The sequence below is a fragment of the Zonotrichia albicollis genome, chromosome 2 (genome assembly GCF_047830755.1).
Source record: "Zonotrichia albicollis isolate bZonAlb1 chromosome 2, bZonAlb1.hap1, whole genome shotgun sequence".
In the NCBI taxonomy this organism is placed as follows: Eukaryota; Metazoa; Chordata; class Aves; order Passeriformes; family Passerellidae; genus Zonotrichia; species Zonotrichia albicollis.
In genome coordinates, this window is record NC_133820.1 from 91696423 (window position 1) to 91711223 (window position 14801).

The 14801-nt window shown below is 35.6% G+C and overlaps 1 protein-coding gene across 7 annotated transcripts in view; it reads right to left on the reverse strand.

Moving 5' to 3' along the window:
* FGF14 (fibroblast growth factor 14) overlaps window positions 1–14801 on the reverse strand; it is a 378304-nt gene that overhangs the window by 70579 nt on the left and 292924 nt on the right. For all 7 annotated transcript variants that reach the window (XM_026793609.2, XM_005487262.4, XM_026793610.2 and 4 more), the window contains one exon: window positions 13446–13549. In XM_026793609.2, coding sequence (XP_026649410.1) covers window positions 13446–13549 — 104 coding nt within the window. The remainder of the gene's footprint in view (window positions 1–13445; window positions 13550–14801) is intronic.

The following is a 14801-nucleotide window of genomic DNA, read 5'->3' on the forward strand; positions in this document are numbered from 1 at the left end:
AAGTGTGTGGGAAATCCTCAGCATATTCCTTTATAAGTGCAACATAAGATTATAATTTTAATAATCTGTCCTACAAAAGCCTGCCTTCCTATCAATATTTCAAAACTGAAGTTTAGAATGGAATGTGACAAAGAAAAATATTTGCTTTTTTTTTTCTGTTTTACCAGGTCATACAATAGAATACATAAATAGAACACAATACAATAGAATAAATACATACAATACATACAATAGAATAAAGAAATTAATCTATTCATTTGATTTTCTTTTTACAGATGAAAGTAGATATTTATTTTGGAATAAAAAACAGTATGCTACCTTACTAAGGACTTCTCCAGAAGAACTGGCTTTCCAGGTCTCTCCAATCACAGAATGGTACCAAATTGACATTAACAGAAAGATACTACCAACAATCTTAAGCATAGAGAGAACAACCTGCTGTCTACCAGTGGCAGGAACTGAGCCAGAAACCCTTAGAAAAAGCATCAGGCCACCAAGTGCCAGATAAAATTCCTTCTGCCATTCAGAGACAAAGGAAAAAGAGTATAGCACTGCTTTAACAAATAGGACTTGACAAAAAAAAGAAAGAAAATAGATGCGGGCATTTTCCAACATTTCTTGTTTTGACAAAGTGAAGAAAGTGAAGCAAAGGAAGTTGTTTTATCTTCTTAGAAAAAAAAAATTACATATGAACAAACCTATTCACAGAACTTCGGAAGTCCATCTCTTTCAATAAAAATATGACTTAGTCTAGTTATAAATATATGAACTAACACACACCTTCATGCATGTAAAAATTAAGAGCCTTTTTAAATGAACTTGTAATTATGAAGGTCTTTTTTTTTCATTGTCTAGAACTTTTACAAAAAAATATGGGAAGATTTCAGCATTATCTCCATTCCTAAAAATCTTGAAAATTTGGTTGAGTATTTGTTTCTGGTTTCTGCATTTTTGGATTATTTACTTTATTAAAAAATAATTTCCTCGATTAATTTAGAGCATCTCTTTCAAAGTAGTTTTAATTTTTATTTAATACCTTGAGTGTTACAATTCCTTTACATCAGCAATCTCTACATTAACAGCTAACTTGTGGAGTTATTTTTTTACTTTTCAGTGAAACAACTAATCAGCATTTTCTTTATACTTCCATGAGTAGTGTTTTATTGTTCAAATCTTTTAATGAAGCTTCTACCACTATAGGCTCACACAAAAATGAGTCTGTAAAAGTCATGAGGATAACAAGGTTATAGTGCAATTTTTAGGACCAGGATTGAGGAACTCCATGCTATATTTCTGAATTTGATGTATCTACAAATAAATAAAACTGAGCATGCCTCATCATAACTAATAAAATCTTTGACCTGCTAGAATAAAATGTCATTTAGTGGGAATTTGTCTGTCTCTAACATGGCCCATGTCCCTGCACTTCCTATTAGGGTAATTCCAACAATTTCAAGTGAGGCTATGTATATCATGGCTAGCTCCTGACAATATTCACTAGTGAGACTGTTTTCATATAGTGAGACTGTTTTCACATGTTTGGCAGAGTTTGGAGTGAACCTAATATAATTTACCTGTGGATCACCTAATCCTAATCCTTTCCCCTGTCTCCTCCTTTCTCAATGTCATACTTGCACATTCAAAGCTGTGAGTTGGACAAAGTAGTTTAGATACTACCTCACTATTCCTCATATTCCACCCATAGAGCAGTCACCTCCACATGATAATCTCTGAAAATAAAAAAAAAAATCAGTTGACCTATCTTCTACTCTAATTGTGTCAATTGAAGAAAAGTGACTTTCACAGTTCTGAGAACCAGGCAGAACACTGATACTTGTCAAAGATGACAGTGAATGTTCTGTAAGTATTAAGGGAAATACCAATTTTATCTTCTATTCTGTTTTCAAATGCTATTCTTCAGCCACCTTCAATAGTCAGATGAATGCTAAATGGGTGATAGAATCGCCTCAGCTGATGCTTCCTGAAGTTGTCACTTTCAATGCCTGAAAGGCTGATTCCTTCATCTCCTTTCCTGCTGGCGCCAATAGATACTTGAAAATAAAGAGACAAGGGCATACTCCTGATCTTCAAATGTCAAGAAGAAAATAGTCAACTCAGTCCTCCTCAAGAACAACTAAATCTTGAAACAGAATATTAAATGCTGCATCTTCCTATGTTATCCTAACCCTTAAGAGAAGTTCTCCACAGAAAAAAAAGGCTGGGGGGAGGAGAAGAGGAGAGCACAAGGTTGAAAGCAGGTTGAAATTAAAAATGCAATTCTACTAACAGCATTTCTTAGTGTATCATAGATATCAGCATTTGTTAGATATCATACTGAATAAAATGAAGGAATTCTCCCTGATATACTCCGTTCAAGAAGCTGAAAGAGAATGATGCTTACTTATGCAAATCCTTCCAGTACTTACTGAAGCATAGACCAATAGCTTCAGACCCCACTGGAGTAAATGGAAAAATTTCTACCAAATCTAAAAGTTATTCTATTACATTGTAAAAACAAAAGTAATTCGACAGAGATTGCGCTTCCAGATGGTTCTGTAACTTGTGTTTTGCACTTCCCTTGGCAGGGAACAACCAAACACATCCTAGGGTAAAGAAAAAAATACCAAAAAGAATTTTAGAATGTAGTTAATCACAGGCACGTCTTCTTTTAATTTAAAATTTTATAAAAATTAAACACTTTTTTTTCATTTCTTCTTTTTTTTTTTAAATAAACTCATGTTCATCCAGTAATACATAACACTGGGGAGAGAAATAGCAATCCTTGGGAAATAGGTTTGAAAAAAATCTTATACTTCTACCTATTCCTAACAGCATCAAAGCTGCTTTTAAGATCTTTTCATAATATTATTCTCTTTCCTGATGATCTGGGCTGCGCTAAGTTTTGGCCTGTAGCCTGAACAGCAATGTGAAAGTGTATAACTGCTTAGGACATTAGTCACAACACGGAAGTCACATGCTGGCCAAGAGGGACATGAAAAAGAGAACATATTATGCTTCTGAAATGCTGGCTATATTTTGTTTTGTGCCTGTGGTATAAAACCCTTTCTCTATCTTTTTAAAATTCACCAGCTGTTAGGCAATTCTGCAATAAGTAAACAATTCCATGGTGAATTAGGCAATCACATCTCTTTTGTGGAAAACTTTGGGTCTTTAGCTCTGTACATCTGTGGAGTCACAAAGTACTGGAATTTAATCTTCATGTTAAAACATTGTTTTCAGTTTTGCAGACACAATCACACTAAATATTAAGTAATACCATGTAAATGTCTGGTAATGCTAAAAAATCTTATCAGTCTGTTAATAAGACAAAGCCTTCCATAACATGACATGCTACTGGAAAAAGAAAGAAAAAGAAGGAATTAAGCCTTCAAGTTTTTGTTTCACTTACTCAAATACAAGGTTTTCCTACCTTGTACTGTCTCTTAAGCCCAGGCATTCATGGTTTTCCAGGTAGTGGCATCACGTCACTTTTTATCTATACATTAAACATTTATAAATGTTTAGTGACAAATATATCAGGAGAAGACAATGTAGAGAAGAGTCATATCTGAATTCAAACACAATGGGGTGACTTGTATGCTCATCCCTCCTCCAATGTTTTTTGCTGCAGTAAAATTCAGGTTTTACTGCTGATTTTTCTTCAGATTTTCGATTCATTGTGAGACACCTGCAGGGAGAGCAAATAAGTCCCCAAGGCTGTATTTGTAGTCTGCTAAAAAAAAGAATCCTTGTCAAGTCAACAAGAATCAGTCTAGAGAGCTTCTCATCTGGTAGTGAATAGGATATGCTGAATAAGCACTGCACAACAAACTCACCAGTTTAAACCTTCCAAGAGGGATTTCTGAAAATGCTCTGCTATGCCAACCCTGATACCTATGAGATCAGCAACTGTAATTAGCATCAGAACTAGGCCAACACTTGGTATTCCTAAAAATTTCAGATCCCTTCAATATTCAGGCAGTATTTTAGAAATTTAAAATTGGAATTTTGAATTACACTAAGCTGTGGAGAGAAAAGGTTCCACCATTGCTAGGAGTTATTCTGATGCCGTGCCACAAGTAGTGCCTGGTCAAGCAACAAGAATGAACCTCAAATTTTCCTTCGGGATGTCTGTTTTCACCTAAAGCTGCCTCTGACTCGGTGGTGTCCCAAATGAGGGAAAGAGGAGAAGGCAGGAAAGAGTCACACCCTATTGAACTCCTGGCCCTGTATGGGAATGAAGATCTATGATATTTGTCTAAATGAGTATAATGAGCATATAAGATCATGCACTATCCATGGGAATACATCAAGGAATACTGTTAGGGAAAGCTGCCAGCAGGTAAAGGGGAAGATTGAGGAATTTGACAAACCAAGAGGGAAATCTAGACTTGATGTTTGCTAGCTATGTACAAATGGCTGGATGCTTGCTTTCCTACTCAGTTTTGTATAGACACAAATATTTAACTTATTTACATTGTAAATGAACTGTAATTGACAAATAGTTACAAATTTACCGAAAGGGAAACAAAATGTGGTCCATAGCTCTCATTTCTGAAGCTTAGTTTCCCAGGAAGGCCTCAGGGGCAATCCCAGCTTTTTCTGTGGACATATTCACCCACACACTGTCTATAGGTCCTGCAAGGCTGCACACCAGATCTTTTTCCTGGCCACAGAAAATCCCACGGGGAAAGGTGATGGGAGCAGCCCTGTCCCCAAGAGAGGGGACTGTGAACACCCTTGGGCAGGTCTCAGATTAACAAACTCTGCCAACATGTGGGAGGCCAAGGTAAGGGGTCATTAGTCAGGACATGCACAATCAGCATTTCTGCAGGCCTACCCAGATGGCCAAGCTTGCTCACAGGATCCAGCCCATGGCTAAAGCTGCCTTAGAAACAGAAATATCCCAGTTTTTTTCACAGGGCATACAGGAAGATTACATGGGATATAAATTTATCACTGACCATCGTTCACTAGGTTTAGCTACACATTTGCCTGTTCAAATGAAAAAATGAATACACCACAACAATAAAATAAATGTGTATGATGGCAATGTGAAAGAAGACTCTTAAAAAATCCAGAATAATAAGAAACCTGTTACAAAAATGTAATGGATATTGTATATAAATCAGTCATCAAATGCATCTATGGCTTTTGTCAACATCTGATATTTACAAAACTCCATTTTTCATACAAAACCCTGTTGTATAGAGTTGCACACTACAATAACATTTTTAATATATCATCCTTCTTTTGACATCTAATCATAAGGACCACACAGAATGATGATACAGATGATACAGAATTATGTTGTAAAGATATGATGATAATTTAATACACAGTGGTGCCCACACCATCCCATTATAGGATATGAGGGGTACCTTAGAAAGTTCTCTGAAATTATAGGATGCTTGCATATACTTCTTCAATTACCTAGATAAATACAATTCTTTTGTCTTGATATTATCAGATATGAACTGAATATTCTTATAAAGGTATTTAAAATTTTTAGAGAAATTTTTAAAAAAATGGCAAAAATATGTATTTCACTATTTCATTTCTGCAAGGTAATGTGGATTGTTTTTCTCACATAATGAAAGCAAATTTTTGCTTCAGCATCTGACTGAAGCAATTCTTCAGACAAACAGAAATAGTTTTTTGAAAATAGACTAAATATCTAAAAGCTCTCAGTTATTTTCTGTTCATCTATCTTTCTATCTAGACACATAGCTTTTGGAAATAGATCTGAATAACAGAAGATGCATTAACTATGCAGTTACAGAAGTGATAGCACCACATGTGTCTAAGTGTTTTACTCCACCAAAAGTTGGAGCTTTTTCTTACCTATACCTCTTGATAATGCAATAGGAAGTCTTTGTAAGAGCCCCATTTATTATGAAATGGATTTCAACTTACCATAAAATCCTCCCAAAATTGTCTTTAATATTTTCAATATTCATTAACCATTAATGAAAGAAGTAGAAGGATTTCGTTTTGGAAATATGTTTTTCATAATTGTCTAAAATTTGAGAGATTCCAAGTCCTTGGTAGCCTCCCTCCTTGCTTGGATGCAATGAATGAGTAAGATTAAACAGTAATGAATAGAAAATCAGAAATTTCAAATGTGATCCTTTTTGGTTGGGAAGTGACAATTAGAAAGGAAGTAAGTGAACAGAAGGCAAGAGTGGTATACAATAGAGAGTGAGATGCATTCAACATTTAGGATTATTGACAACCCCAAATTCCTAAGAGCAACAAAGCAGAGAATAAAGAAACATCCAGAATAGTGTAGTTGTATTTATGCAACAAAACAAACATTGGCCAAAAATACAGAGATGTTACCATGAGAGACAGAATTGCCAGAAGCAGAAATTTGACAGACTTGATTAAGTTGCTGGTCCATCAAGCCTGGCTCAGCCTTCAGCTGTGACCATTGCACAACAGCTCAGAGACAAACCTCCTCCAGAGCAACTGCGCTATATGATGCTGAACGTTGGGGAAAGCATTCCTCTCGGTCCCTGTGGCAGTCATCCTACTTCCTGAAGCATGAGATTAGATTACCTCATTTTAGCATACCTACCTACAGCTACTATTCCTTGTCATGCAATTATTGAAAAATATCCAGCTGCAGCTGCAGACCCTGTGATCGTTCAAACTTTGCAAAGTTGGAAGTGCAACTGTTATTCTTGGGGCATTTATATACATTCCAGGGACAGAGAACACATTCAGTAAGTGATTTTTTGCACAGGGATAGGAGAAATATACATGAGAAAGGAAAATGAATAATTAAAGCAAATATGAAACTGTTTTTACTGATAAAAATTAAACTAGATCCTGGATACTGTAGACATTAATGAAATAATCAAGATATAAATATTTAGTTTAAGTGGCAAGAAACAGAGCTGCAAGTTTTGAGTCAAGTTCTGTTATTACCCCCAGTAAAATATTTAAATTCCAGGAGGAAACTACAGCCATAGAGTAAGAAGCCACACTAGAATACTGTATCCTTATGTATTCAAAGTGGCACTTTTCATTAAACAAATGGTTTATGAACAGTAGTTCAAATAGTAGCCATTTTTGGGTATGAAAAACTCAGGTCATAATCAACATAAGCACGAGACTTGAACAATAGTGATATAATTTCTCCAATCACAATATCATTATAAGGTTTTCTGCAATACTGTTCTGCTCCACTGTGCTATTTATCCAGTTTCTTATATCCCTTCTTATCACAGTCTCCTCATGTCTGCCTCCTTCCATTCATCTCTTCCCTTCTCACTTCTCTCCTACCTTATCAAACTCTCAGGTGCCTCTGCATACCTCCTTTTTTACCTTATCTTGTGTGTGAAAGCATTGGCTTCAGCACATTCAATCAAAAAATGTGCTGAAAACCTAACCCGCTGAAGAAAAGTCATGGACTTGGTATGTATTTTGTACCTCTTTTGTGCTGCATGCTGTAGCAGGCTCATTTGACACTCTTTTGTACAATATAGCAGGGCTATGTTATCAGTTGTTGCTTAAATGCTGCCATAGAATAAATACATTCATTAGCAATTCTCTGTATTTATTTTTGGGAGGCAACCTGAGAGACAAATTATCTACCTCCAAAAACAGATATAAATAAGCATAAATCATGCAGATGTTTTCCTCCTCCCTATCAGTGTATTTCAACTGCTGGAACACGCTGAACTTGTTTACCTTTTGAGAGATGCAGCCCAGTTTACAGAGGAACACAGCCCTGAAACATGCTGTATCCCTATCTAGAAAATAATTTTCCATATGAAGCAAATATAGGTCACTTTCTAAATGATCCCAAATTGAATAAAAAAATAACTAGAAATGTAAAAAATGTTATAGATATGTAAAGAAGGAATTCAGTGGTAAACCCTTGAAATAAGGGATTTTGTATAAGGTCTGTGCCTTTACACTCTTAAAAATATCACATAATCAGTTTTCAAAAGGAGTTGTGGTTTCAAATAATTAAAAATACCCATTTTCCTCTTTCCAAAGTGAGCCAAAATACTTCCATGATACAGATAATGACAAGTGAAATAAGGTCCTACCCTTTTTTTAGTAAAGTCTGTGCTGGAAGATAAATGTGTGGGAGCAGGTTGAGACCCTAAAGCATAAGTCTGACATAAGAAAGAAAATAATGTTCTCTATTGATCACAATATTATGAGACACTCCACTCTGATGTGCTTACATTTACAAAACTACAGATACCTCAAGAGCAGTGAGATTTACCCTTTTCTGATATTTATATACTTTTGACCACTAGAAATAAAAGTCTACATCTTTTCACAGAGAAAGCTTTATTTGTCACTTTTTCTATAAACAGATATATTCCTGACTATCCCTACAATACTTTGCCAGGTGTAGAATGATCCAAAGGTGGAGAATGACCAAACCATAGGTCAACTACTGTTGCAACTACGTTATCCTGATGTCAACATGAACCCATTTTTGATTATTCTTGTAAAAAATTAAAATTTTAAGACATCATATTTCCTCTTTGGTTTGTCTTCTGCTTTGTTTATTATAAGGTTTTATGCACATTTGAACCTTCAAAGTACTGCACATTATAAGCTTTGCTATTCCAAAGCATAAAGCATAAAGGCTCTATGAAAAGCTACACAAAATTTATTTTTCATTTGACTTTGAATTGAATAGTAGAAATACAGACTATTTCAGTTCTCACTCTTTTCCAGGCTTCACTGAAGGTGCTCCTATGTTCTTCCTTGAGGCTGAATTTTGTTCTCCTCAGAGAGGTCAATTACGTGGGCATAAAGAAGTGGCAGAAATAGCGGCATTGGGAAGCCGCTGAAATGTCAGGAGAAATCCTCAAAGGCTTTTTTTTTCAGGTGAGAGTTGCTGGAGCGATAGAACAAATACACTGCTCAGCAACAGATATTGATGTTCCCTCTCTTTCATGAAGGCTGTGACACAGACTGATATCTTACTGCAACAGAAACGCTGCCCCAACCAACACCCTTCCAACACCCTCAACAGTGTGTACTGCGGCAGATCAAAAAAACAAACCCCCACCTCACAAAAGATTATTCTGTTAAGTGAGTACTGCAACATTCCTAATTCTAAAATACTCTACAAAAAGTTGGTAAAACCTCTCCAGTACTTTCTACATCCTTCCAGTGAGGTTCCCACTCCCCCATGCCCAGAAGAGGACCTCTGGAGCCACAGTGAGCAATGGTGGAAGAGGGGACCAGGGAGGTCAGACCTGGCCTTGCAGGCTCAGTCATCTTTTAAAGCATCAGGCTTACTAAGAAACCATGCACTGAATTCCTATGACTTTGATATCTGCTGCTGGACATTATGACAGGTGTGCTCTTTCCTCTCTGCTTTAGTTCACATCTCTGGTCTCAGAAAATTTGCAGAAGAAACGGTGAAAGAGGAAACACAAAGAAGAAAACAGAAGCAAGTTAAGATGTTCTAGACAGGACTTTTCCTTGTCTGCATTTTGAATTTTCCCTTTTCTTTTACTCTGATACCTACCAAAGACAGGTATTACAGTGACAAACTGCTCCTATGGTAATAAAGGGAACCAGTAGCCCTTCCAAACACTCCCAGATATATCAAATAATGCTGGAGAAAAATCCATTGATGTAAACCCAGAATGCTCTCATATCCTCATCACAGGAAAATAGGAATCATAAAATGGACTAACATTTTATAAGTTTTACCTCTGAATTTATCCTGCTAAGATAGCAGGAAATCCTAGAAGCAAAACAAAACCTGCAGCCCCCTGGAAGCTGAACTAATGAACCACTTGTAAAGGGAATTGATCAAAATTAACATCAAACCCAACAAAAGCTTCTGCCAAGTACAGCACTGCCATCTTCTTGCTGCAGGCAATACCTGTTCCCCATGGAGAATCCCTGCAGCTGTGCTCCCTTTTTCAGTGCATGGAGTCAGTTTCATTGCTTTTGATTTTGACAAGACAAAATCTGAAAATGAAACCTCACCTTGCTCACCCTTCCAAAAGGAAGAAAGGAATAAGGCATAGTTTTTGACTTTAGCATATGAAGTCCATAACTACAACTTCAAAAATCTTGCTAGTAACTGAGATGGCTCTTTGTGGAAAAATCCAGATTTTCCAACTAGCTTTCACAGTTATTTAGTCAGTCATAAATATTAAATTATTCACAGTTCATTAAGCCATCTAAAATTAATGTCAACTCACTTTAATGATTCTAATTGTTCACTAACATACATATAGAACTGGAAAGCTACCAGTAGGTAAATATATCCTTTTTATGGTCAGATACATTCAATACACAGATATAAATGTGTGTATATGTAAATATAACACACACTGAGAAATAAAGTTAGACACAGCAATCCAAAGTTTCAAAATAGGTGAGTTTAATGGATAGTCTTTAAGTGAGCTAACCCTTAAAAGAACAAGCAAGAGCACAACATGAAAAGGCTCTTGCTCTCATATTTCATATGACAGAAAATAATTATTTATGGTATTACAATAAGAAACGTAAATCCAGAGGAAAAAATCAGGTTATGATTTTGGAAAAAAATTGGAAAATTTCTCTCAGGAATTTTGCAAAATCCTGTCAAACTCCAAAAAATATTCTTCTCCTTTATTTGACAAGATTTTGATAATGTATGTTAGAGACTCTGGCTCAATCAATTCACAAAGGACAGAATACAAATCTCAAGTGCTGCAGCAGGCAAAATAGGTATGAAAAGCTCTTGAGACTGATCTTCCTACACAATTTGCTGTCCTCCTGTTTCTGTTCCAAGAAATACTGACATAGCACTCTTCTATGAATTTCTGCACATTTTTCTAGCTCTAATTCTGAGAAACAGTTGAAAAAATCTTAAATATGGCAGAATAAAGGGGGAAAAATTATTGACTCTCAAACTGATGTAAACAACTATTTAAAAAAGGATTTAAAAAAAGGCAAGAAACAATGTAAATTTTCATCTGACAATCTTTTTGTAAAACTAGTCTGTCACTGTTACCTTCATTTTCTTCACACAGCACACACAGCAGCTTCACACATAATACCTTTGCTGTCAGTGCTGTTGCTTAATTAGTCAATGTGATGTGAACCTTATGATAAAAATAATTGAGCTGGGGCTTTCAGTCTCTGAAGAGAGGCATCAACATCTAGGGTATTCTCACAAGATGCAGCTTTCATATCCTGTGAATATGAGTGTGATGGGAAGAAGGGACACCAAGCTATTGTGCATAGGAGGGCTATACAGAACTTCAGTCTCAACTTAGACTGAAAATGCTACTTAGTCCACAAGGCATGATTACTTTTTTCCAAATCTTTATAAGAAATTGGTAATAAATATACATATATGTACATTTTAACTAACATTCCCATTATGCAGCAGCTTTTTCAGCGATGGCTGTTGGCATATGAAACTTAGAAAACTTTTTTCTCCCATTCTCTCCTAAATAGCCAAGGGAAAAATATGTAACATGTAATACAGAACTTCTGCATTCAGGTGCAACAGATACACAGATGTGAAAGCATCAAAAAGTTCACCAAGACAGTAATAGGAAGTGATTGGTTAAAACAATTTTTCTGCAAATGGTGAATTTTCTGCATACACTATTTCTTCATCTTGATCCTCAGGAGAAGACAGATTTCTCTCTGTTGCTTTGTCATTTTATATTCAAATGCATTAGTCTTTAAGGTGAAAGCAGGCAATTGCTGAGACAAAAATGTATTTCCAGTGTTGTCAATACATTAATATGAAACAAACAAACATGGATTACAGCACTGATGTTTTGAAATCAATACCTTTCAATTTTTGATCAACGTTATTTTTTTCTTCTTGAAAAAAGTGTAAGTTGAAAATATTTTCATAGACATAACCAAGTCTTCCGCTGTGTTTTATAATGTGTCAATTTGTAATTTAATGGGCCACTCATCTTTCATTCTCTGCACAAGGAAGAGTAAGCAGTACATTAGAAAAACAATCCTTGCCTCACTTAACTTCATTTAACTTGAATAATTTCCAGAATAATACATAAAAATAGTCCCTACCACAATTTGTACAAGTGTGGTCCCCCTGCAAAATTAACCATCAGGAAACAGCACATCTTCTGAAATTTATATTTCTTTCTGGGGGACTGAGAATGCACTTCAGGAACAGTGTTGGGCAAGAATGTACTCTTCACTGTGCCAACACATAAAAAAAAATGCTCTTCATGCCATGATCCAGAAATTACCTCCCCCACAATGTGATGGAACTAGCAAGTTCAGTAATTTGTTTTCTCTAACATCACTAAGTTTTTTCTTCAAGTTTTCTTCCTTTTGATAGCAAATATTGCATGTTTTCCTGAGATAGAATTTTTATTTTGAACGGATGTAAAAAGAAGGTAGACAGTACTGCTTGAGTTTCCAGCAGGCATTTTGTGAGGAGGAATTTTCTCTTTGTCTTGACATTGGCATTCAAGATTAGTTCCATTTTTTCTTCCTAATTAGCTTTTGCAAGACAATTGTATGTTTGAAACAAACAGAATACTTTCCCTCAGGGCATCAGAAACTTAATCTTTCCAATTTCCTTTCAACGGACATTGAAAACAAAGCAGTGTATTGTAACTCAGCTGGGAATTAAGAACTATGTGACGCAAAAAATGGAAAAAGCACAATGTAAATAAATTTACCATAGATGCCAATAAAAATACAGTAGTGAAAAATCCTTTAAGCCACCTTGTTAATACCTGACAGAACTGCCTGTTCACATTAAAGGCTGTCGGCCTTTCAAAGGAAGTTAAGACCCTAAATTAAAAAAAACCTGAGGAATTTTATATTCACAACACACTGAGTGATTAGCATCAAATCATTTGAAATACCATAAACAATCTGAGGTCTTTCTGGTCACTTTATCCAGCAGTCTTCTTCGTGACTCAAAAAGACTTTTTTTAAACTTTGATCATTCTACAGAGGTAATAGTCCCTCCTTATATCTGATATCAAAAAATCAGTAATGCTAAGCATACAGTTACAAGATTATTGTGATAAACCATAAAGCTATTAATAACCTTTTAGATGGAACTGCACTCATAAACCTCATAAAAAATGGTTAGAGTGGTTTTTGGATTCTGATCAACAAGACTCTAAGAAAATAATTGAAGGTCCTTAAAAATTTTGAAGAACTGAAATGAAAATTATACTCTTTGTGGTATATGGCACTCTACCATGAAAGCCTGCCAGGAAAAGAGCTCTATGGTGTGCTTTTTAGGATTGCTAAAGCACTGCACATTCAGACTTTCATATGTAGTACACAGTAATTTCTACTGTGTCCCATTTACAAATAACGCTCCACACAAGCACGGTGTGTGCAACATACACAGACATTGCAGAACTTCTTAAAAGTGGACACCCATATCATTCCTGTGTAGACTTCAGCTTCAGCTGTGCCTCCTAAACAGAGTCCAGCAAGGTACTTACTGATGTGTAGAGGAAACCTTCTCCATTTAGGGCTATATACAACCCAGTCTTTACACCCTGGATAGCGACAACTCGAAGTCCCACTGGTATAAGGTTGAATAAAGCTGTGAAGAAAACACACGTTCAGACATAAATATGCTACAGTTAATACAATTGTCTAATAAACATAATTAGCAGAAAAGAAAGAAAAATAGTTCTGCATATTTTTTTTTATGCTTTTAAAATTAGACTAACTCAGAAAATCTTTCTTCTTTGATTCTGGCAAGTAGCTCTTTATTTTCCTGGGCATTTTTATGGTTTTCAACTAAAAGATGCCCTCATCAAAGACTGATGTCAAAGGATCTGTGGTTTCAATTTTTTTTTTCTTTTTTGAATGTTATATTTGATACAAGCGGTACGAAACAGTGTCAGGCAATGACAGAGGCTTACCATAGTTCATAAAAACACTGTAATATGTGCTTGATTCTAAATGGGCATAAATGTTATTGAAGAGAATACAGAACTTGGGGTAATAATTAGAAAATAATCAGAAAAGCAACTAATAACAAATACCCTAGAAATACTCTATACCTCTGTAGTAATCCAAACAGCCACTGTCTGAAAAAAGACCAGTGTGAAGAGTGGGAGTTTACCAGCCTCACCACAGAAAAACACAAGTTGTATAAGTAGGTGGCATGAACAAATTCTTCTAAAACTTATGCCAGCACACACCTATATTACATTTACTGACTCATGCTAGAAAATTAGATGCAAATCACACATCAGTTTTGGAAGAAAAGACCAGGATGAGACAGAGTTTATGCTAAATGTTTTTTCCACTGTGAATAAGCCAGGGACTCCCAAGTCCTTGGAAGAAAACCAAAAGCACAACGTGTGTATCCAACATATGGAGTTGGGACAATGTTTCTACCAAGTCAAATGTCAGGAACACAGTAACACCTACAGTGAATTCCTCAAAATTTAAGAAGGACATCCATAGGTGTGACCAAAAAATGTACTGAATGAGGCTATCTGTATTCAGAATGTGATAGCTAAAGCCCAAACCAGAGAAAAAAGATCATGTAATTGCAGTGGATAAATACATTTCTCAAGGTGTGAAAATTCCTGCTTGGTCAAAGAACAAAAATCCATCCAGTTTGTTTATGATGAATATGACCAAGTCTTTACAATTGAGAAAAAAGAGCATAGGTAGACTACTAGAAATATAGACATGTATAAAAAAAGAGACACCTTTCCTTCAGCATTGTCATGCAAAAAAATAATGTGCAACATCAGATAATTTTAGGAATACACAAAGCCAATTTAAAGCTAGGAATAGTAGCAGAGTTCTTCCTAGAGCGGTAGAAAGAAAAATAC